The 24,149-nt window shown below is 35.5% G+C and overlaps 1 protein-coding gene and 1 long non-coding RNA gene across 2 annotated transcripts; both read right to left on the bottom strand.

Moving 5' to 3' along the window:
- Positions 1–4,249: 4,249 nt before the first annotated feature.
- Positions 4,250–5,315, bottom strand: LOC126583645 (uncharacterized). The gene is made up of 2 exons (XR_007609792.1): positions 4,965–5,315; positions 4,250–4,712 (listed from the first exon to the last, which is right to left on the bottom strand). It is a non-coding gene; the product is annotated as an uncharacterized LOC126583645 (long non-coding RNA).
- An 8,418-nt stretch (positions 5,316–13,733) lies between these two features.
- Positions 13,734–15,645, bottom strand: LOC126583644 (AAA-ATPase At3g28580-like). The gene has a single exon (XM_050248110.1). It carries the CDS (start codon positions 15,443–15,445, stop codon positions 14,015–14,017), a length of 1,431 nt encoding a protein of 476 aa, XP_050104067.1. The 5' UTR covers positions 15,446–15,645; the 3' UTR covers positions 13,734–14,014.
- Positions 15,646–24,149: the final 8,504 nt, after the last annotated feature.

Here is a 24,149-nt window from a genome sequence, read left to right as displayed (position 1 = left end):
ATTAAATTTCAAGAGTTCAGATTAGATGATTAGATGAATTAGGTGGAAATAGATCCTTTCCTGAAAAAAAACTCTCATTAGTCAGTTGATTTGACGCTCCTCCATCTAATTCAATCAAACTTTCTGCCATTTTTTTCAGCCGTACACCGTTCAATCTAGCTTTCGGCATCGTAAAATAGTTGAATTACCTCTTTACGACCTATCTAAAGAAAAATTTCTACCGTGCAACTGTAACGATAAAGAGAAAATACTTTCTACTGCAATTATGATCGGCTAAATGCTTATAAAAAAACAATAAACATAAACTAAACTGACTACAAATGTATGAATTGACACCACCACTATCATCACCACCATCATCACCACCACATATTACAAATGTATGAACCACCACTATCATCACCACCATCATCAACACCACATTACAAATGTATGAATTGACATCACCACCACCACCACCGATTACAAATGTATGAATTGACACCACCACCACCACCACCACCACCACTACCACCACCACGGTCCAAGATACGGGTAGAAGCTCCCAACCATAGAAAAAGAAACCCCTAAAAGTATATATCATGAAATCACTGGGACCACAAAAGTGTGTATATAGTCCCTATATATAAAACCATTCGGACCACAAAAGTGTGTGTGTATATATATATAAAAGTGTTGTTGGTACTTCAAAAAATCTCATTCTATACTCCTCATAAGTGTATTTTTCTTTCTAAATATAGAAAATTTGGAATGTATAATAAGAATTTTGGAGTGTCAATAACAATTGGGAAATTTTATTTAAAACCATGTAATCTCTTTCTACACCCAACTTAAATTTTAAATGTTAATTATCTATTTTACCCTATTGCATAATTACTATTAAATACAAAATGAAATTAATAATAAAACTCAAATTTATCAATAAACCCAAACACCATAATTAAACCATACGATCACTCTTTGTTTATCCTATATTCATTCCGGCTAAAACCCTAATAGCTCTCATAGAGAAAAATAAGTTTTTTTATTGATGGATGATGATTTTGAAGTTTTGAATCCTCCAAAAAAGGTATGACCCAATTTATGAATTTTTTGTTCGTTTGATTTCAATTTTTTAGAGTTTAGAAGATGAGTATTTTGGTTTTAATTTTTTTTTCAATCAATCCTGCATAGTTTGTTTATCTTTCTGCAACAGCAAATTGCGGCAGTCGCTCAACAAAAAACAAGAAAGAAAGTGTTTCAATTAATATTAGAAACCATGTTGAAATCGATTGATCGAAGGAGGAGTCCCTACGTAGCTCCTGCTCCAATTCAATGCTTATTCCTGATTCACGTGCAGCAATCTGTCTCTACCACCGCCACCACTACCACCACCTTCTCTCTCGTTCTTTCCATATTTTGCGCCGATTTTCTTTTTTTTCTGTAGCTACCTGCAACTATGTGAAACCCCCCCCCCAATCAAAAAAAAAAAAACAACTTCGATAAGACACAACCTAATCACCTCAAACCCTACCTAATTTATTAATTAACCAAAAATCATCATGAATAAATTTTAAACTCATCAATTTATTCAAACTTCCAATCTCCTTTCATATATGGGCTTTTATCGAATTAAAAATTAAAATGGGGGGGATTTGAAGAGAAAAACAAAACCAGAACAATGCACCCGTTAATTGATAATGCAAAGGGAGAGATGGTGATACATGATTTTTGTCAACATTTATAGAAGTGTTAGTCTTGTAGTCAACCATGGCTGAATTCACATCTCAATTTTTAGTGTCCATTTCTAGACAGCGTAAAGATAGAGTTAAAATTAAATGGGTCTAAAGAAAAATCTACATATTGAATTGGGTTTATCAGGGTATAATAAGTTTTGGTTTAAAGAGATATTAATAGTTTAGTTAAAAGGGTAAAAAACTATTTACTACCCTCATGTTTCGTGGTTTTCAACATTTAGTACATCAAGTTTTTTTCGTCCCAGAGTTATACCTCAAGTGTTAATTTTGGGTCAGTCTCATACATCCGTTAGTCAAACTGTTAAGTTTGCTGTTAACTGATGACGTGGCACCTATGTGGACAATGACTGGGCGCCACATGTCATTAAGGGATCCATGTGGAAATTAAAAATTCAAAAAATTAAAAAAAAAAAAAAAACAAAACAAAATAAAACCCATAACCCCTTCATCTTCCTCACCCCCACCCGACATCCCTCCATCCCCAGAACCCCATTATCTTCCCCACCCGACACCCTTTATCCCTGCTTCCTCAATTTCCTTGTTATGGATGTCGTTTGCAAATCACCATCTACACCTTCCTTCAGCAGCTGAAGACTTCGCCTCCTTGTCGTTGCTCAAAGAGCAGGTGAAGCAGGATGAGCTTGACCACAACATGGCATCGAATGACGACGCATCGTTAATAGAAGAGACGCATAAGGAAAGGAACGAGGCCATTTTCGATTACTACTCTGATTTGCAGGAGTGCTACTCGGAGGTGGAAGAATCTGAAACGATGAAGCGGAGAAAATCAAGAAGCGACGCATGTGAGGCGATGTCGGCGGTAGCTGATGGAGTTGAAATAGGTAAGCTGGGAGTCGAATCGGGTCACTATCGGCGACTGTGTGTCAAGGACAGGTCGAAAGCATGGTGGGACGAGTGCAACCAGCCGGATTTTTCGAAATCGGAATTCAAACCGTCATACCAGATCCGGTTGATGACTCAGCTTGTCTGTCCGTCCCTCATTCCCTCATTTCTTCTCCCTTTCTTCTCTCTTCTGCACGAACCCACCAAATCGTCCTACCAGATCCGGTCGATGACGTAGTCTGTCTTGGGCTGCTGCTACAAGCTGTCTCGTCCTCTACGTCCAGATCCTGGACCACCGCCTCTTCTCTGCCCTCTCGTCTCTTCTTCTTCCCTTCTTCTTCCTTTTTCCTTTTGATTTTCCTTTTCTATTTCCGTTATTTTTTCATCTCGAAATAGACCCCAATTTTTCTGGGTTCATAAAAGAAACCCAATATTAGTTGATCTGAATATTTTTTTTCTTTTAAACTATATAGTTTTCTGGAAAATTGGGAAGATTTGGGTCTCCTCCACCCGCTTCAAGTTTGCATTTTCTGGTCCAATTCGAAATGGCCCAGAGGATGAAGAATTTGATTTAATGGTTTATGCCCCAGATCTTGTCAAGATTATTGAAACCTCAGTCCACACTTTTCAGCTTTTCCTGAAGATGGAAGTCACTTGTTTCTTAATTTGCTTTAATTAAACTTCTTGTTTCATTATTTGAGAATTGTGATAGATGTAGAGAGATTGAGTAGCGAGGGAGAGGTGGGTAAGACGGATTGAAGAACGATTCTAATTTAACTTCTTCTCTTTTCGTGGAATAAGGGTCGCGAGATAGGCTTTTTCTGGGTTTTTCTTCTGGGTTCACAAAGAGAAGATCCATACTTGAAAATACCAAATTCTTGTTGAAATAGAATTTCTTTGGGTGGGATTTTGTTGGGTTGGGTGTGCGGAGATGATGGGTACGGGTTGTAGAGGAGAGAAGGGAGGGTGGTGCAGGTGCAGAAGAGAGAATGGAGGGAAGGGGTGCGGGTTGCATAAGAGAGAAGAGAGGGAGAGGTGCGAGGGATATGAGGGAAGAGACAAATGTTTGTTTTTTTTTTTCTTTTTTTTTTTGTATTTTTAATTTTTTTAATATTGAAGTGGGCCCAAATTGACACGTGGCGCCCAGTAATTGTCTATGTGTGTGTCACGTCATCAGTTAACAGAAGTTCTAACAGAAAACTTAACGGATGTATGAGACTGTCCCAAAATTAACACTTTTGGGATGACTTTGGGATGGAAAAAAATTGATGTACTAAATGTTAAAAACCACGAAACTTGAGGGTAGTAAACAGTCTTTTACCCTAGTTAAAAATCAAATGGATGTAAAGAGTAAGTTGAATGTAGAAATAGGTTACATGAGTTTAAATAAAATTTCCCATAACAATTCCCTATATATATATATATTTGTTTATTTATGGAGCACAACACTGGAAAGAAAAGATAATTCTTTAACGACATATACAAACATCTGTCTACATATATAGGAAAGTGTTATTGGCACTCCAAAAATCTTATTCTACAGTCTTCATATTTTTCTTTTTAAATATAGAAAATTTAGAATGTAGAATGAGAATTTTGAAGTACCAATAACAATTCCATATATATATATATATATATATATATATATATATATTTATGGAGCACAACACTGGAAAGAAAAGATATTTCTTTAACAACATATACATACATCTATCTACATATATACATGTTCAATAATATTCTGGGCCAGAAAAATTGAATTCAAATAATAATTAAAATAAGAGAACATAGGGTTTGCTGCTATCTCCAAACTATATAAGCTGGCTTGAATATTTAGCAAAATATAATAGAGAAACACCATTTGCAGGCTTACAATGATTTTTAAGTCCTAATTAACACTGCAATCACATGTAAAATGACTATACTTGCGGCGAACCCTCTGAACACAAGATCTTCAATTAGCTCTCCATCCTTTAGCCTTCATCTGGACAAAGGAGTATACAAACCCCTCTCAGAAGAAATCATGTGCTTGAGTCCTTCACTAGCTAGCTAATGAGCGAAACCCCCGCCGACCAGGCCATGCGATTCTCCGTTGCCTTTGTAGAAGAGGACGTCACAGGTGGCCGGATTTAGCTAAAAGGAGAGGAAAAACCAATGTGCATTTGGATCTTGGAAAACATTTGCTAGGTACTCACAAATACATACATACATACATACATATATATATGTATATGCTTTCTATTCTTTCGATCCCTTGCATGTATATAAGCACTTACCATGATCCATTGATCCAAGAAAATAGGTTTTGTTCATAACAAAATCTTAGAGTACAATAAAATTAGACAACAAAATCCAGAAAAAAAGGGTAAAACAATACTACTTCACCTGATCTTTCTCCAAGCTTGCAAAAAATTAAAGATGGGTTTTCTTTTCTGTAGAATCAAAGCATTAGAGGCTTCTGTCGAGGAGAGATGAAGCTCGCTGCCCCGAATTACGTGGCATCGGCACCATCTCACCCACGACAGAAGTCCCGACGATTTGATATTTCGATCTCGCTTTTAGTACGGTTTTTCGATCCACTGGGTAGATCTCTTCTCCGGAATCCTCATGATGCAGCTTTTTATATATAGGCATGAAAGAGCCAGTATAGTATTTCTTCATTTTCCTTTTTTATTTTAACAAAGTGCAACTCGTTCTATAAATAACTATTATTCGTACATTATAAACTCCAAATTTCTCTCTCACAAACAATGATTAAAGCCCCATGGTCGTGGATAAGGGACACAAAATATAATATACAATACATATTTAGTACAGCTTTGGATATAAATATATATTATAAAATGAAACAAATATATAAACTTATATTTAGGAAGGGGTTGTCCTTGGGTGAATAAATTTATTTTTTCATAAAAAAAAAAAAAAAAAAAATATATATATATATATATATATATATATATATATATATATATAAACTATGTCATTTATGATCTCAGCAGTACTATATGTTTATTTTTAGATTTAAGACCTAGCCCTAAGCTCATACATATGAGTTGATGAATTATTCATGAAATTTGTCAAACGCAAAACAGTTGTGAGATGAAATCGATCTGCAAAACCAGTATTATTAGTTGATTAGTAATCTCTTGACCAAGTCTGAATGATAAATTAGTACTGCAATATATATGAGATCACCAAGAATTCCATCATCTAATCATACCAACTTATTATATTTACAGCTCCAAATAGAAGGAACCTTTTATTATTAATCCACGTTTTAGTGCGGTAAGATCAATCATCAGATTATGATAATCATGATAGGCCTGTTTTAATTAACAATGTATATATGGCTTCTGCAGTAGATACCTAGCTAAAACAATCATATCTTGACAAAGTCAAGCTTAAGTAATTGAGAGTATATTAATCAAAAAATTAATCTACAAACATAAGATAAAAATCAGGTTGAAAAAAAAAAACTAAAATGTCGTAACGTTAATATTTGCTTGATCTATATAAGTTATGGAGTGTGGTTCTGTAAATCAATGGAGTTTACAGACCTTAATATTAAGGCCTTACCCAAAATAAGAAGTCGCAAAATGTGAAGACCAAAAAGAACCCAATTAACATATCCTTATATACACAGACTACAGTCTACAGAAGTTGTAGGATATCTGATCGTCACTAGCTTAAAGGCCAGCAGCGAGGCGTCCGTGCCATTCCTCCTGACAAGGGTCCTCAACTCCTATACATATTTTCTCTTTGAAGTTTAAACCATGCCTTCAATCCTCATACCCTCTCGTTTTTATATTTAAGGAGGTGCTATCTACATTATACTACTTTTTACTTTTTACACATTTTTCTCAATTTCTGGAAATCGGCTCGATTTAATCGAAGAAAATCAAATAGCAGAAATTAACAAATGATGTAGGAGATAAAAATAATTGTGTGAATGGAAAGTAGCAGGTTGGAGAAATTGATTGGGCGTCCATATATACATTAACAACTCGTTGAGTAGAAAGTTGTCCGGTGCAATTCCAGTAAAAAAAGGTAGGAAAGCAATCCCTACATATCCTTCGGCTTTCCCAGTCCATTCTACCATGTATTTTTATATATTTATTGAGAAAGTAAGTTAGTAGCAGAATTACACAGATAATGATAGCTTCTAGATGGAGAGATCGATCAGCTCCAGAAGGCACATCGACCCTATATTGATAGCTAGGTTAGAATATGTTAGCTTCCCTGCAAACAAGGCCGTCTCTAAGATTTAAGGGGCTCTGTGTGAAATTTATAAAAGCACCTCTTTTTAAGATAATCTTAAAAAATGTAGGACAATGTATTGACACTAAAAATCAATTACTTAAATCAAAACAAAGTTTAGCACTCACTGATTGCAAGTTTAAAAATGTCATCAGTAATAAGTAAAAGAACTACAAACATAACGTTCCCTAAATAATCAAAAGTATTTCACTCTTAAACAACCAAACAAGAAAACAGACTTCAAAAACTCTAACTTTAAAGTTTCACTTGAATATGTAACATTTTTATATAATAATATTGAAAAATACCGTCTTTTATGGGTATTATTGACACTCAAAATATTTTATTGTACTCTAAATTTTTATATTTAGAAAAGAAAATAATTACGCTTATAAAGAATGTAAGATGAGATTTTAAAGTGCTAACAAAATCAATTTTTGAATATAAAACATTATCTCATAACAAAAACAATTTTAAATATAGAATATTATTACATATAAATACTAGATGACAAAAATTTTAAGAACCCCTTCAAATTTAGAGTCATTTATGACTGCATCTTTTGCACCCCTCAACGCCCCCTCTGCCTGCAAGCACATGCATTTGGAGGAGTCGTTCCTTTCACACGTAAAATTTCCAGATTATAAAATTTGCCTCAAAGAAACGAGACAAGCTTCCGACTTGCTTCATCATTTTTAATCACATGGACTGCGACATGACCTTTTTTTGTTGATAATTTGAGTGATGACAAAAAGAACGAAGAAAGGAGGACAAGTTTATTGGAACGTGGACAACGAGGATGAAAAATTAAAGTAGCAACCTTATGGCACATAAAGTAGTTTTATAATTACTATAACTAAAAATTGGTCACAAAAGAGATCAAACGTAACGGGAAAAGTGCAAATGGCTTGTTAGCAAGTTAATTGAGTTTGTTCGACGAAAAAAAAAAAAACGTTAATAGAGTTTGTTGCATTCACATTAATTAGCAAGACAAAAGTATTTGGAGAACTAACAAAGATAAGAAAAATATCATGAAATTTAATAAGATCATGACTATGAATAAACAACTACAATATATATATGGATGCAAATATTGAAGATGGAGTTGGTACGTGCCAACTTACCAATATACCATTTTTTTTTTCTCTTTGGATTCTTGTTAGATGGCCATTTAGAAAAAGATCAAAAGTTGTAGAAGTTGTGCAGAGATTTTTGGTCACAGGAGAGATGGCAACAATTGTTGACGCAATTGCAGTACAATTAGTGCCATCTCTCCTGCGAACATAAATCCCCCAACCTTTCTTAATTCCATCACTTCTCTAGAGTACCTCTCTCCCTCTCTCCCTTTCTCTCAATGAATTTGGATAATGCTGCAGTTTTCTTTAATAGAATGAAGAAATTATTGCATCTACATAAAGAAATAAAGGGGTTCATGTCACAGGAGGATGGAACATGCTGTTAGCCATAGCGTAGCTCGTACCATCTCTCCTGCGACAAGAATCCCTTAACCTCTTTTATCTCTTCTTGTTTCTCTATACAATGTATTAATGCTCTACGACCATAGATAGCCCCCATATTTATAGCCATCAAGCTAGGCCGATGTTTCTCTATGTACTCAGAGAATGTTAGGTTTATCAACAATGTAAGGAAATTACCTTTACATTTCCATGAAGTTTACTTTTAATTTGCAAGGACTTTGCCCGTGATTACATAATATATAAAGTGAGATAAATTGGCATATGCTAATGAATTAATCATTATTCAAAATCAAATATATTGTTTTAAATTTGGAAAATTGATCTTACCACACAAATTAGAAACTCACCAGTAATTTACAGGGTTCATTTTTCCATGGAAAATAATGAAAGTTACAAGCACACAATTTCGTCGAGACCTTCATATCTCCTAATAGATCTCCATCGCTAGTCAAAAGAAAATGAAAATGATGTTAGACTCTTCGAATGACTGAGTCATTCTGGCTTGGACTAGATTTTTTTATAATGTTAGTCATATATTAGAACTAATCACAGAATTTAACTTGTAAAACGATTCTTAGCAATGAAATTTCAAGTTCTCGTGAAAAGTGAGACAATTTTGATCCGTAAATTGGTCTAAGAAATAGCTAGGAAATAAGGGGTGTAATTAAATAGGATTTAAGAGGACTTTAATTGACTTTTTTAAGTGATGGTTTTCATTATGTTGACTTATAGAAATTTCATATGGATTTTGGAAGATTTGAGAAGATTTTTTTTCTTTTTGTTATATTAAATGTTAGATTAGTGAGCCGACGAAATTTGAACCCATGCCATGGTGTAAGAACAACACTTTCCACCACTGTGGTACTTATGATGAAGATTTGAGAAGATTATATAATAGATTTTTATGGATTTTGATTGACTTGCATTGAATCTTGACTGTCGAATAGATCAAATGATGATAAATGTGCCTAGGTTTAAACCTAATCAAATTGTCACATCATGGCATGGGGTTCGAATTTACGTTGAATACACAGATTTGTGATTCTATTTCGTTCGAGTATTTTCTGGTTGCGGGGTGTACACATTGTGCGCTCTTTGCGTGGTGTTTCGAAGACAACCTCTATGAAATTCAAGCACCAGGATTCCAAGCATACTACAAAACCTGGGGATTTAAGTTGCATCTTATCACTTTGTTTCCAGTTTGACATGTTTGTTCATGAATATGCAATCATTCTCTATAAGATATATGAGATTCAGACTGATGTATCAACTGATTGGTTTCCGAATACAAGATTCAAGTTAGGAAACTATTAATCTGCCACAAGTTTACATGCTGCCTTCAACAAATCTACTATAATTAATTAAGCAAATTTTACATAGACATCGATCTGATTAACCAAATTGAAAGCCACATTTCTTGCTTAATTACCTGTATCTGCCAAAGATTAATCACATCATTTTTGGCTCTATTGGTGTTTCCATATATTAGTCTTGGGATCTAGTCATCAGCCGGCCATTCCTGTATATGATACTCGAACTTTGAAGAGGGTCTTGTGAGGAGAAGCCGGATTAGGGACATGTGAGAGGGAAGTAGGACCAAAGAGTGGTCCAAGGTTAGCATAACAAATCATGAGGATGGACTGGTGGATTTTTTTTGTGTCTTGGGACCGCACAGACAGGCGATATGATTGCCAGATCCCAAAATTTCTTCAAACTTGAAAGAAAAATAATAGATACCTCAACCCCTCCCTGATGGTGCTTCATTTGTCATGGGCATCCAGTGCTAATTTTTGAGCTCAATATTAAACATATACGGTCTGTGAGCAATCATGCACTCTGGTCTGGATACAACATTCCTCAGATAAAACTCCCTTTCTTTTAACTGGAGAATATATTAACAAGTACGTACGTATATTTTATATAATATATACTGAACCATGACATGTGGGGAATATTTCTTTCTAACTTTATACATTTTCAATCAGTTTGTCCAATGCCGGGAAAGCATGAACACCCGGTAAAATTCCTAGCAGGATCATTATGCAGTGCGAAATTCATTGGTAGTATCCTCAATATAATACTGTAGAAAAAGCGGCCTACTGGAATCTTATGTTGTTGCTTGTGATTTGTGTCGAAGCTTTGTGCTTCTTTAAGATTACGTTCTGGTGCAAATTTGCACTTTTTCCCTAATAACTGAGTGTCCACCACATGCTAGTTAAATTTGTGTGAATAGAGGGGATTAGTTATGCCCGATTGTATATTCATGTTCGAGACAGACATATATTCCTTTTGGATTGGATATCTCTCAAACAATGGATGTACAACCGACTCCAAGATAGATTTTTCCTAAACATGAGGCTACATGCCCAACAATTGCCTTGCTCAAACCTTGACACAATTTGGTAAATATATATATGTAAGCTGGTTATTGTGGGAAAGAACTAGGACCACATTGGCGGTACCTAAAGACAACCACACTTTAACTTTGTGATAGATTTGGGATATAACCGCCGTGTCTTTCCATGTGTAAGTAAAGTTTCTTTTATATATGGGTTATGGATACAAAACTTGAAATGCAATACCCAACTTCAGGTAAATAAAGTCATATTAACCTCCCCAAGAACTGCTAGAATATTGCCCATACGAACATTAACCCGCCGACCGTGGATCTGAGGTGAGCGAAAATGGTTGCCGGAACCATGATTTGGGGTTCAAAGTTTGAAACTTTTTGCTTGTTCTTGGGTTTCTTCTGCGTGATCGTGCTGAAAATGTTAAAATTTGTATAATTTTGTGGAGAATAATGAAAATATATTTAATGGAAAAGGGGTTTTTGGGGTGAGTCGGTGTTGATTATTCTGTGCGAATACAATTAAACGTGAAGGTCCAAAAATTGACGGGTGGATTTGTTTCAATGCAAAGAAGTTGGCGTGTGTGTGTCTGCGGGGAAGAGTCGTGGAATCGTTTACCTTTCTCCGTAGGTTAGCTTAAGGTGGGCCAATGGATATATTATCTTTAAAAAAATGGAGTTTTTTTGTTTTTTGTTTTTATAAAATGGAAATTATTATTAGTTCCCTGACTTCATATAACAATGATGTCATCATAATCTTTTAGTTCAACAGTTCAACTGTTCAACATCACATGGTTGTATCCTCTCAGTTTGAATTGCACTTAGTGGCAAAGGAAATGCCAATTAGTATGGTCCCAAAATAAATCATGAACTGAAATGTTTGGTAGGAAAACCATCTGCTTATTTTGTTGGCAAATATGATATCCACACATAACTGATGCGATATATTGGACGGATGTTTGTTCCATAACTGGATGAGTACGGAAATATCAATTAGTAACTATGTTAAACATAATCTTTAAGGGAAGAGATTCCTATTTTTTGAAAAAAAAATTGGAGATTAGTGGTACGGCTCACACCACATCGAACTTCAACAATTCAAACTGTCTATTTTTCAAGTTGCACCCCATAGATCATTTTTGTAAAAATATTAGCCAATAGGAAATATCTGAAGCATAATTGAGTTCAAAAAAATTGACGAATACTATGATATAAGAAATATTGGAATTTCATAGTGACAATTAAATAAGCAAATGATTTCGGATTGAAATGAATTTTTGTAATGATGCATCAAATAATCGAGACTTAAAAAATCGACGGTTCAGATTATTAAAGTTCGATGTGGTGTGGGCCTCATAACTAATCCCCATTTTTTAAACAAAATGAGAATCTATTCCCTTAAATGACCTGTAATTATTGATTAGCCTCTAATTATTGATATACTTACTTCGAGTAGGCCTATCTGTGCACCTTCTAATCCTTTCTTAGGATGTTCGTTAATTGGTATGTCTTCCCTTTGTTTTGTATTTTGAACCTACAATACAAGAACATGTGTGAGATTGACGATGTATTAGGGTTGACGGTAGTCATGAACTCTTTCCACCCAAGTTCTTATTACATTATTAAGATAAACAGTCACATTCATCAGGTTGTACAATGGAAGAAATAAGGTTGAAAAACCCCCACCCCACCCCCAGGCTGACTGTTTTCTTCAAAGTATGTCTGCTGGAGTCGCCGTTTAAACTCCGCTTTTCTTGCATGGCCTCTGTATTTTACAAAGACGGGCAAGCAGTCCACAACTAACCGTAAACAAGGAAACTAATCAGTGTTCGTTTGCTGTTGACAATCAGTTAGCAACATATATATGCAAGCTAAAGAAAAACAAGGAAACTAATCACATTTCTAGTTATATTGACCAAATCTGATGGAAATTGTAGACAATTTGTTGTTAATTGATAAAATTATAAGCTTTTCTTGTATGCCCCTCCCCCCCCCCCATTTTTCTTGTATTTTGTTTTTCTTGCTTTATGATGGGTAAGGTTTATTCGTACAGGCGAAGTTTCTCAATAAATTTATTCGTACAGGCGAAGTTTCTCAAAAAAAATAAATAAATAAATAAAAACTTGAAATAGGGTTCACACGCACGTCACACCGGCGATATCTGAGCCTAGTTTAAGCCCACACCCATCACACGCATTCTTTCTGCTTCACTTTCAGTTTCAATTATAGTTAAAAGCACCTTCCTGTAAATCACATATTGCGACAAGTGCATAAATATCTAATTAAAAAATGCAAAATAAATAAATAAATTACACGCATATCAAATTGTGTGACACAGCGGAAGTTATAGGTTAGGTATCACGAACGGTCACCTTTGGATAGAATTCTGGAATACCAGATATTGAAAGAGAACTCTAGTTTAATTTCTGAATTTTATTGAATGAAAGATCCTAAAATACAACCCTAATAGTTGTTTAAGTAGTCTTAACAAACCCTAGCTCCAAATAAAAAAAATAAATTAAACAAATAACAAATAAAAATTTCTAAAATATTGAAACCCAAATTAAACACATTATACGACATAATTAGCCTAAATTTCGGCTGGGCTCGTTGGGCGTCAACAAGTCTTGTAGATCTCGTCGTTTTCTTCGAATTCATATCTTACAGGATCAAAATTGACATGCCAATAAAAGTAACATTCATCCAAACAACTTGAAAAGCCTAAAATATAAACTTTCTAGATATGGCACCAGCAAATAATCTATTAACCCCCTGAATTACCCATTTCTCCAATTACTTTTCTTAATTAAATGACGCTTCATTGTATACTTTGATCTGAAATTAATTCAGGAATGTATTGCAGTAAGAAAATCTCAATAATTAGAGACAGTATTACTTACTTTCACCTTGTTCTTCACAGCAACAAGAGTTGTTGTAGATTAACTTGTTTTGCTTTGCTGCCCACAAGTTTTTTGTGCCTCGCCTTTGACTCTTTTGTACTTATATTGTAGATAAAAGAGAAAAAGATAAAGAAAAAATAAAAGTGGCTGCAAACCATATACTTGAAGACGCTTATGTGGCTACACAAAATGTTTTACAACTCCATTAAATGATTCTCATTACACACTAACAAAAGGTAGAACATATACAAGAAAAAGGGTTTGTAAACTTTGTAGCTCATCTGCTACGAGCATTCGCTCATTGAACTCGGGATTCTGAGTTCGGTTCCCTCACATCCTCATACTGCTTGTATAGAAAAGATGATGAGGATATTATATAAGGTGGAAAATATAGTACACAAACATCACACTTACATAAACAAACATAGCATTAGAGGATCCGATTCTTAAATCCTAATTTTTGGCTCTCTTTTTATCTTCTATCAAATGATCTTGTGTGCTTGTCATGCACTTCCAGCTGATTGCTCCGTATTTCCTTTCTTCCTTGGCTATTAACTTTCCGTTATTTTTCTCCCTTTTGAGAGCTTGGACCAGGTTCTGCAGGCAGATGTCAGCGCTTTGAGAAAGTGTCTTGGGCATCAAATGCTCTGCGACATCAGCTGGAACCACATTAGTTTCCCCCAGCAACTCGCAAATCGTGGGGAACAAATGGTGGGATTCAAGTTTAAGGTAGTTTCTAGAGAGCACCTTGAATGCTTCAAAGGTGCAGTATGATAGTTCTATGTGCTTGTCCAACCGTCCTTTTCGAGTGAGTGCAGCGTCGAGTTTCTCCACATGGTTGGTGGTGAATACTATCAGCCTCTCTCCTTTACAGGCTGACCAGAGCCCGTCAATGAAGTTCAGAAGCCCTGAAAGAGTAACCTGGCTCAGTATATTTGCTTCCTTTTCCTGTCCTCCGTTTTCCTTTCCATGACCTTTATCTTTGTCCTCTTTATCTTTATCATTCTTCTTAATCCTTTGCCCAGTGAGATCAAGTGAACAATCAATGTCTTCAATCACAATAAGAGACTTGTTCGATGTTTCAAGCAGTAGCTTCCTCAGCTCGGTGTTGTTCTTCACTGAAGTCAACTCAAGATCGTAAATATTGTAGCCCAAATGATTCGCCATGGCGGCAATCATGGTTGACTTCCCAGTTCCCGGGGGGCCATAAAGGAGGTACCCTCGCTTCCACGCCCTCCCAATGCTTTTGTAAAACTCTTCCGCTTTGCTGAATGTCATTAAATCGTCCATAATCTCCTGCTTCTTCACCGGATCCATGGCTAGTGTCTGAAATGTCGCAGGGTGCTCAAACACAACATGGCTCCATCGTACCCCGCTGTTGGTATAAAGCTTCCTTTCCCGGTTTCTCAACTTAATTGCATTGCCCTCTTTCATGACATGTTCGATATAACGCCCGATAATGAGATCCCTCTGCGTCTTATGAAAAGTGAGCTTGTAGTACATCCTCTCACAAGGAACTGGATGGTGTAACGAACTCCGTTGCATAACAATGGTTTTCCCGAAAGCCCACCATACTTTGGCTCCTTCAAACTCGTCAGCAACCTTTTCATTTGCATCCATGCTAAGCACAAGGGACTGGTTGTTCGTCACGCAACCACGCAGCCGATTTGCTTCTTCGCAAGCTTTGGACCTCAGGTAGTTCTCAATGGCGGAGAAGGCTTCACTGCGCATGAGGTTATGTTCTCCAGAATATTCATTGAATTTGATTTGGATGTAAGGATAGTAAATGGAACCGAGTACTACTGGAAAGAGCATATCAACGTGTCTTAGAAAACCGTAGGCAAAGCAGAATTCTCTTAAGATAGCCCACGCAGACGAAGACATTATATCGCTAATTGCTGTTTATGGGTGCTAATTAACCTCCTTTTCACTCTTTTCTTGCTTCTCTCTTGGCTTCAAGTCCTCCATTATATATTTACAGGCAGCGCCAGGGTTCATGTATTTCTTTTTCTTTTTTAAAAAGTGTTAACAAGGGCAGCAAATCTATCTACATTTACTGCTTACAATTATTCTATTAAGAGTTATTTGTCGACTTCTCCTCACTTGCACAGAGTTAAATTTTTCTGAACTTTAACTTTAGTCAGTTACGCCCAGACTTTTATAATTAGCCAATTTCTCTTCTAAATTTTAATTTTGGTCAATTACCTTTTGAACTTTTAAAATTAACCAAGTTATTACCCTCTTAATTTTTATAATTAACCAATTTTCCCCTGAACTTTAGTTTTATTATTGCAAAAGATAATTTTATCCCTAATGTGGACAAGATGTTTTTTTTTTCTTCTTCTGCTAGTTTACTCCGTACACTTTTTGTTTGAATTTTTAGGATTTAGGGAGAAAATTAGTTAATATAAAAGTTCAGAAAGGTAATCGACTAAAACTAAAATTCTAGGGGAAAATTACTCAATTATTAAAGTTAAGAGAGAATGGTCGGTTAAATTAAATTTTAAAGAAAAATTGACAATTCCTTACAAGTTCGAGAGAAACATTGGCCAATAACTCTTCTATTAATTACATAGATTTCTTGTCGGAGTTTCTTCTTGTAATCAAGATTTGCTACTCTGGTTAACACTAAGGTTAAGTTTTCGGAAACTTACTTGCAATTACAGTATATATAGGAATCAGAAACACAATTTCCCCCTTCGACCCTTCTTCATAAATTCCCCGACTTCTTTCTTAAAACTTTTAACATAGTATTCTTACTACGAAAATATGCTCACATCTCCATAACAAAACTATGCGGGCGCAAGAACGACAGTGACAGGCCACCAGCTTTACTAAATATGACTTTGATGGAGAGTATAAAACATTATCCCGACTGATGTCAGTGTGTCGTGCAAGGTTCAGACTGGAGTAGGATTCTCTCGAGAAATTTTTCATTATGATCGGAACACGAGTGTCACACCATGTGTTTTTATAGAAGTAGTGAGAAATTTTATTTTTTAAGTTATTAATTTTTTAACACACATATCTTACCATTTATATAGTGACATGTAATGTACCATCCCGTTTATTAACAGTTCTTTTTCTGTATTTTTAAGGATTTCAATCGAGGCGGCAATTAAAGTAGTCCTCCGGTTGGACTCATGCTTTCTTCCCATGACGCACTTCCTGCGTGTAGAATCAGGTGTGAAAAGTTCTTCTATGGCAGATCGCGACGGTTTCCAATCGATTGTTCTTTTTATTTTTCATGACGCAATTCCAGTTGGAAGTACCCGGACTTGTTTATTAATTACGATGGTTCTTCGAAACTTCCTAAACAAACTTCTTCTGACCGATTTCCTTGCGGCTCTTATGTCTAAAGGTAAACCCGAGATTTTAGAGAGAAAAATCTCAAAGAGTTTTTTAATTAATTCTTGAATGTTCCATTATAATAGAATTCATAAGGCTTAAATAAACTTAATTTGCCTCTTGGGAAGTTGTTCTTAGGGAATGTAAAAGACATTAATCGAACATAAAACTAAAAGTCTGATTTTTATTACAAACATTAAAACATTGTTTTGAAGGCTGAAACCATCTTTTTTTACTTTAAACATTTTGGAGGCTAAAATTATCGTTTTTACCCCAAACATGACTAGGGATGGTATGGGTACGATTATCGTATCAATACTCATGTACCTATTATCATACCAAACTTTTGGTATGGCAAAATTTATTACCATTACCGTGCCAAATTTTTAGTATACCGAATTTCGGCATGCCAAATAGTTCGGTTGACATGGTATGGTAATAGTAATTACCACATTGTTTTTTGTTTTTTTTTTCCAACTCAATTCAAGGCCCAAACTTGTTTTGGGCACTCTCTTTGGGTTTTTAAAACTTTTTTAATTAATAATGAGAATTTTATAGAGATTTATTTAAGAAAAATAAGTAAATAAATGGAAGAATTGTTGAAAGAACTCAGCATCCCTAAAAAAATTAATACAAAGATTCCTAAATTCCATCTCTACGTTCTTTAAAATTGTACAAAAATTAACTTGATATACGAAGCCAGGGAAAAAGACAACTCAATTTGATGAAGGAGAAGATGAGATGGACTGCAAAGAAAGAGAGTCGCCGGAATGGGAGCAACAGAGATGAAGTCCATGGCAAGATGAGTGAAAATATGAAGTAGCAATAGAGAAGGCTTAGGGTTTTTTATTGAGAAAGTAGAGGTTAGAGGGTGAGAGGATGGTCTTGCATAAATGACTAGGAAAAAAATATAGAAGTGCATATATAATGATAATAATACATAATTACGTATATAAATGAATAAATAAATGATATAATATTAATAGGAGCGGTATGGTATGGTATACCATTGGTAATGGTTTTGAATATCATTACCGTACCGAAAATGTATGGTACGGTACAAATACGGTACCATTACCAATGGTACAATTTTTTTGGCACAACTTTGGTACGGTACGGTTGGTAATTCAGTTGGTATGGTAATTTGACAAAAATTTCACCCCTAAACATGACAGGTTCATTGTATATCCATAAGTCTTGTTTTGCTCGTGATTATCTTCAAAACAACGTATTGTACTCGAAATTCTGACACCAGTATATTTCTTGATGTCTTTTATGTCGCCATATCGATTGAATCCAATATTTCCCAACTTTAATTCTTCTTTTTCGTAATTTGAAACATTTTATTTTCTTTATTTTTTTTCATTGGTATTGACCCATATCTTGACCTACATCAACCTCTTCCACTTGAATGGAACTCGACCTCAAGTTTGTCTTAATATTGACTCTGATACTAGGGATCTTGAAGCTAGATAAGCACATATATACTCTAACATGCAGTCGATTTCATAAATAAGATCTGAATATGCAGTTGACTCATCATCTTGTTGTTTGGGTTCACATGCTTAGTACTTCATGTTCGTGTTTGATAATGGCTTATCTCTACAACCATACAACCATCGACCACAATAGTTTTAGTTTTATCAATACCTTGTTCATCATGGATGCTAACTTGATTGTCTTCTTCTATTATGGCTTCCTCTTCAATCACGAGATCACTTTGAATTGGTGATTCAATTCTTTTATGTCAGAATTCATTGTCGACTCCTCAAATACGATCACATCATTCGGCTCTCCAAGCACCTTCATTTGAGATTCTTCCCCTTTCTTTGCTTCAACAATTGGCTTAGCTTGTTTGCAATTTGGATATTTCCTTAATAAATACAAATCGTAATCATAAGGAAACAATTGTTCCACGAATAGCCGTTTCATCTTCCTCCCTGTGTTGACTTCTGATTTGCCTTGTTAACGGGCTTTCTTTATACTTTTCCATGATATTTTAGCAGTATTCCTAATCCATAATTTCAAAGAACAACTCAACATCTTCAATCTATAGGAGAAATCTCTTAATACACTCACAATCTTTGAAATAATGAATATCCTCCATGAAAGATTGATGAAGTTGGCCAGGGGCAAATCCTATAAGAGCAATTCCACCTCATACTATTAGGCTGGCACCCAACTTGAAAAATGGACAGGCCTCCTCTTTTTTTGCTCCACCTCAGCCCAAGTCAGGCCATAAGCGGCCTATAATCGACAGACCCATGCGACGGCCCATTTGACGCCATGCTGATGCCAGCGTGGCGTCGGAGGGCATTTGAATTTTTTTTTTGCACCAAGCGCATGGGAAGCACCTGCGATTGGGTGAATGTCGCTAACAAGAATTTAGAGCACGGGGCCCGCATGCGTAGGGGCACTTTGCAAACAAATGGGGAGGCCATGTGGCCCGTCCTAGGCCGTTGGATTTCCAACGGTTAAAAATTTTGAATTTGACATCCAACGACTAGTGATGTGGCTTGATTTGGACCTTCCGATCCAGAGATCAACAGTCCACGTTCCCCCCTCCCCCCCCCCCCCAAAAAAAAGAAGGCACAACGGTCAGAATTATGACAGTTGGCCACGTGTCAACGTATAGGCTGTTGGATTTGAATCTTTTTCTAATCCAACGGTCCAGATTAATTAACTAAATTAAAATTTATAAAAAAAATTTACTAAAAATTGTTAAAAAAATACATAAAAAATTAAAAAAAATCTATAAAATTTTTGTATAATTTTGTATTTATTTGTAGTACTTTATTTAATTTCGTCTTAATTTTTAGTACTTTATGTAATTTCTTATTTATTTTTATTAATAGATGTAATTTCTTATTTATTTTTAGTACTTTATGTAATTTATTATTTATTGGTAGTACTTTATGTAATTTCTTATTTATTATTAGTACTTTGTGTAATTTCTTATTTATTATTAGTACTTTGTGTAATCTCTACTAATTAATGAAACCCTCTTTGTCAACCAAAATAAGATGAAAAGACAATTTAGTCTTCTATCACACAAAAAAAAAATGATGGGCAATAATTTAATTTCATAAGTCTAAATTTTACTATTTTTTATTGGAGCATCACTTACAGGTGATGTTAAAATATCTCTAATATTTAAAAATAAAAAAAAACAAAAACCTCTCTCTCTCTCTCTCTCTCTCTCTCTCTCTCTCTCTCCTTCTCATTTTCCAAAAAAGATGTGTTCATATACACAACATGTGTAAGCAAATGCTAGTTTCTTATTTATTATTAGTACTTTATGTAATTTCTTATTTATTTTTAAAACTTTATGTAACTTCATATTTATTTTTTGAACTTTATTTAAACACATCAAATAAGATTACATAACCTCATCAAATAAACTTTAAAAAAAACACACTAAATAAGATTATATAAATTCACCAAATAAACTTTAAAAAAAAACACACCAAAAAAACACACTAAATAAGATTACATAAACATACCAAATAAATTTTAAAAAAAACACCAAATAAAATTACATAACCTCACCAAATAAACTTAAAAAAAACACACTAAATAAAATTACATAAACTTAAAAGAAAAAAACATTTTATTCTTCAACCACAAGCTCATTTTAATTATCTTCACCTTGTTGCAATCCCCACTGGTGCTCAATCAAATCATTCTGGCGGCTTAATATGCCAGTATGGCTCTTGCATTGAAGTGTCCGCTCAATGATCAATTCATTGTAACATTCATCCCGTTCCAACGGCCCGTGTTGCATGGGATTTTCGGTCCGGTCATGAGCATAGTAGATACGTGTTCTTGAGTTGTTCATCGTATCTGGCTTGTATTCATCGACATCATCATAATCATACTCATCTTCCACAATCATGTTGTGGAGAATAATACACGTCATCATGATGGATCATAGAGCCTCAACATCAAACATTCTAGCAGCAACCCTAATAATCGCCCAACGAGCTTGCAAGATACCAAAACAATGATCCATATTCTTCCTACATCCCTCTTGACATTTTGCGAAGTGTTTTTCTTTTTCACTCTGTGGATGTGACACTGTTTTGACAAACGTTGTCCACCTTGGGTAAATGCTATCTGCAAGGTAGTATGCTCCGTCATATTTATTGCCATTAACCCAATATGTGCATCTCGGCGCTTTTCCTTGCAGTAGTTCGTCGAACATTGGAGATTAGGCAAGGACATTTAGGTCATTCTGAGCTCCTGGAATACAAAAAAAAAAAAAAAAAAAAAAAAAAAACATGCCAAATCCATGTATCAAATGAAGCCACTGCTTCCAAAATGATACTTGTGGTTTCTTTTCTGTCGCCATAAGCTTCTTGCCATACACTTGGACAGTTTTTCCAAGTCCAATGCATGCAGTCGATGCTTCCAATCATGCCAGGGAAGCCTCGCATCTCACCCTTCCTCAGAAGCCTTCGCATGTCCCTTGGCGTGGGTTTCCAGAGGTACTCATTATTGTAGAGGGTTTCAATTGCAGAGCAAAAACGCATTAGGTACTCTAGAACAGTTGTTTTTCCCATCCTCGCGATCTTATCCACTTGATCTGTAGATGCTTTATATGCAACCATTCGTAAGGCAGCCGTAATTTTTTGCTCATAAAGAAAACCTAGAACATGAAAAGCATCCTTTTTTTGCACAAAGTATGGATCATGATTGCAAATAGCACTCATGATTTTGTCCAACAAACTTCGTTGCATTCTAAAACGACATCTAAAAACATGATCAGGGAATACCTTGTTAAGAATAAAATAATTTTCCAAGAGATCTTTACCTTGTCTTTCCCTTTTTCTATTGAAGTTTGCGGCACGCTTGGGTTTGGCTATCTGACCCATAACTTCCATGACACGGCGGGAATGTGAGGCCCCTCTGCCTTCTATGGTCATCATCCTTATCCTTCTCCATTGCGAAAGCCTCATCTTCACTTCCACCTTCCTCAAGATTGACTAATTCTTCCTGTTGTGCCAACAATCTTTTTTGTTGCTCCTCAAACTGTTTATACGCACGCTCTTCCTGAAGAAGACATTGTAAGAACTCAAGATTTGAAAATGATGAAGAAGGATTCTGAGATAAAAAGAAGGATTGAGTTTGGTGTGAGGATGGATGTAGAGATGTAGGGTTGATATGGACACAAAAAAAAAGGATGAGGTTTTGGACAATGACACGTGGGTACTACGTGATTGGTTGAAAATCTTATCGAAATCTTGGCTAAATTATTGTAAACAGATAGTGACACTTGGTGCGTCGAGATTGGTTGAAAATTTATCCACAAAATAGTACGTTCGGATAATGACATGTGGCATGACAAGATTGGTTGAAAATCTTATCGAAATCTTGGCTAAATTATTGTAAACAGATAATGACACGTGACGCGTCGAGATTAGTTAAAAATCTTAGCGGAAATCTATCACAAAATAGTACTTTCGGGTAATGACATATGGCGTGACGAAATTGGTTAAAAATCCTATCCGAAATTAAAACTATTTTATTTATTTATTATTTTATAAAAAATTTAATAATATTTTAAATGGGGTGGGTGCCAGCGCATTTTGTAGGGGTGAAGATCGTTTGTGCCAATGCATTTTTTAAGGTAGAGATGCATTTAGCCTATTATTGTTCATTGGGGTCTATGACTGTTTACTGAGTGGATTAAATGAGCTGGGTGCTGGCGCATTTTTTAGGGGTGGACTTGCTCTAATGCATTCCCTTCAATATTTGGTACTCCTTTACGAACAACGTCGCTTAGGGTTTTACTTCTTCCACAATTGATTGCCATTAAAATAGGGCAAATATCTACTAATACCAACTGACACAGCACGAGCTAGAAGGAATATATGTGAAGGTTTTTCGAGGATCCTTTGAATATCTGATATGAGACTTTTTTGTGCCCATCAAGTGTGTCCACATATATAGTTGTAAACATGAACAGTCTCTCCCCTCAATAAGCTGGCCAAATCCAATCGATTAAGGCCCCGTTTGGGATTGAGGTGATTTTAAAAAAAGCCACTGTGAAAAAAAGCTGAGGGTCATTTTTGTGTTTGGTAAACTGAAAAAAATGGCTTATTTTGGAAGCTGCTGTGAGAATAAGCTGAAAATCAAAGGAAAAGCTGAAGCTGCTATTTGCTGCTTTGAAAAAAAACCAGTTTTTTCAAAGCACACGGAGCTACAGTGCTCCTTTAATGAAAAGACACACTATCATCCTGCTTTTTTTTTCCAAAAGCACTTTCACAAAAAAGTTTACCAAACACTCTACTGGCTTTATTTCACAGCCGCTTATTCTCACAGCACAGCCGCTTATTCTCACAGCTTTTTTTCAAAGCACAGCAATACCAAACCAGTTTAGCAGCCCCGAAAGAGTCACCTTGCTCGGTCCTTTTTTTCATTTTCCTTAATTTTTCGAACTGGATCCTTTTCTTCATTGTCCTCCTCGTCCTTCTCCTTCTTCATCTTTCTGTATCCAGTAAGATCAAGCGAGCAATCAATGTCCTCAATCACAATTGTAGACTTATTCGGCGAGTCAATCAGTAGCTTCCTCAGCTCAGTGTTGTCCTTCACCGTCGTTCACTCAAGATCTCAGACATCATAATCCATGAGATTAATTAAAATATATTTAATGGGAAAGGGGTTTTGCGGTGAGTCGGCATTGATTATTCTGTGTTAATATAATTAAACATTATGGTTCAAAAATTGCCTGGTGGAATTGTCTCAATGCAAAGAAGTTGGGGTGCGTGTGTGTGTGTTAGCGTGGAAGAATCGTGGACTCGTTTACTTGCTCCATAGGTTAACAAGCCAATGGAAATTATTATTAGTTCCATGACGTCAATAACAATGATGTCATCATCATCTTTCAGTTCAACGTCACATGGTACGTTCCTCTCGGTTTGAATTGTAGTTCGTGGCAAAGAAAATGCCTCTTAGTATGGTCCCAAAGTTACTCTGAACTAGAATGTTTGGTGGGAAAACCATGCACCTCTTTTGTTGGCGAATATGATATCATTGATTCATTATATTAACTTCCACGGTATAACTATAACACATTATAACTGAATGATGTCAATGTGTGTCATGGTTTCTTCCGGTGATGAATCTTCTTTCGCTCTTCTTTTCATTTTTTAGTATTTTACGTATAGGCCGGCGCTTTAGTCTTCCATTTGGACTCATGCTTTCTTCCGGTGATGAATTCTGCCTGTATAAACCGGTG

The sequence above is a fragment of the Malus sylvestris genome, chromosome 9, assembly GCF_916048215.2.
Source record: "Malus sylvestris chromosome 9, drMalSylv7.2, whole genome shotgun sequence".
NCBI classification, from domain to species: domain Eukaryota; kingdom Viridiplantae; phylum Streptophyta; class Magnoliopsida; order Rosales; family Rosaceae; genus Malus; species Malus sylvestris.
Note: the sequence above shows the minus strand (reverse complement) of the source record. Positions and strands in the feature narration are given on the sequence as shown.

What these genes read in the sequence shown, in the direction of transcription:
- LOC126583644 (XM_050248110.1), bottom strand. Translation starts at nt 15,445, where the DNA reads ATGTCTTCGTCTGCGTGGGCTATCTTAAGAGAATTCTGCTTTGCCTAC.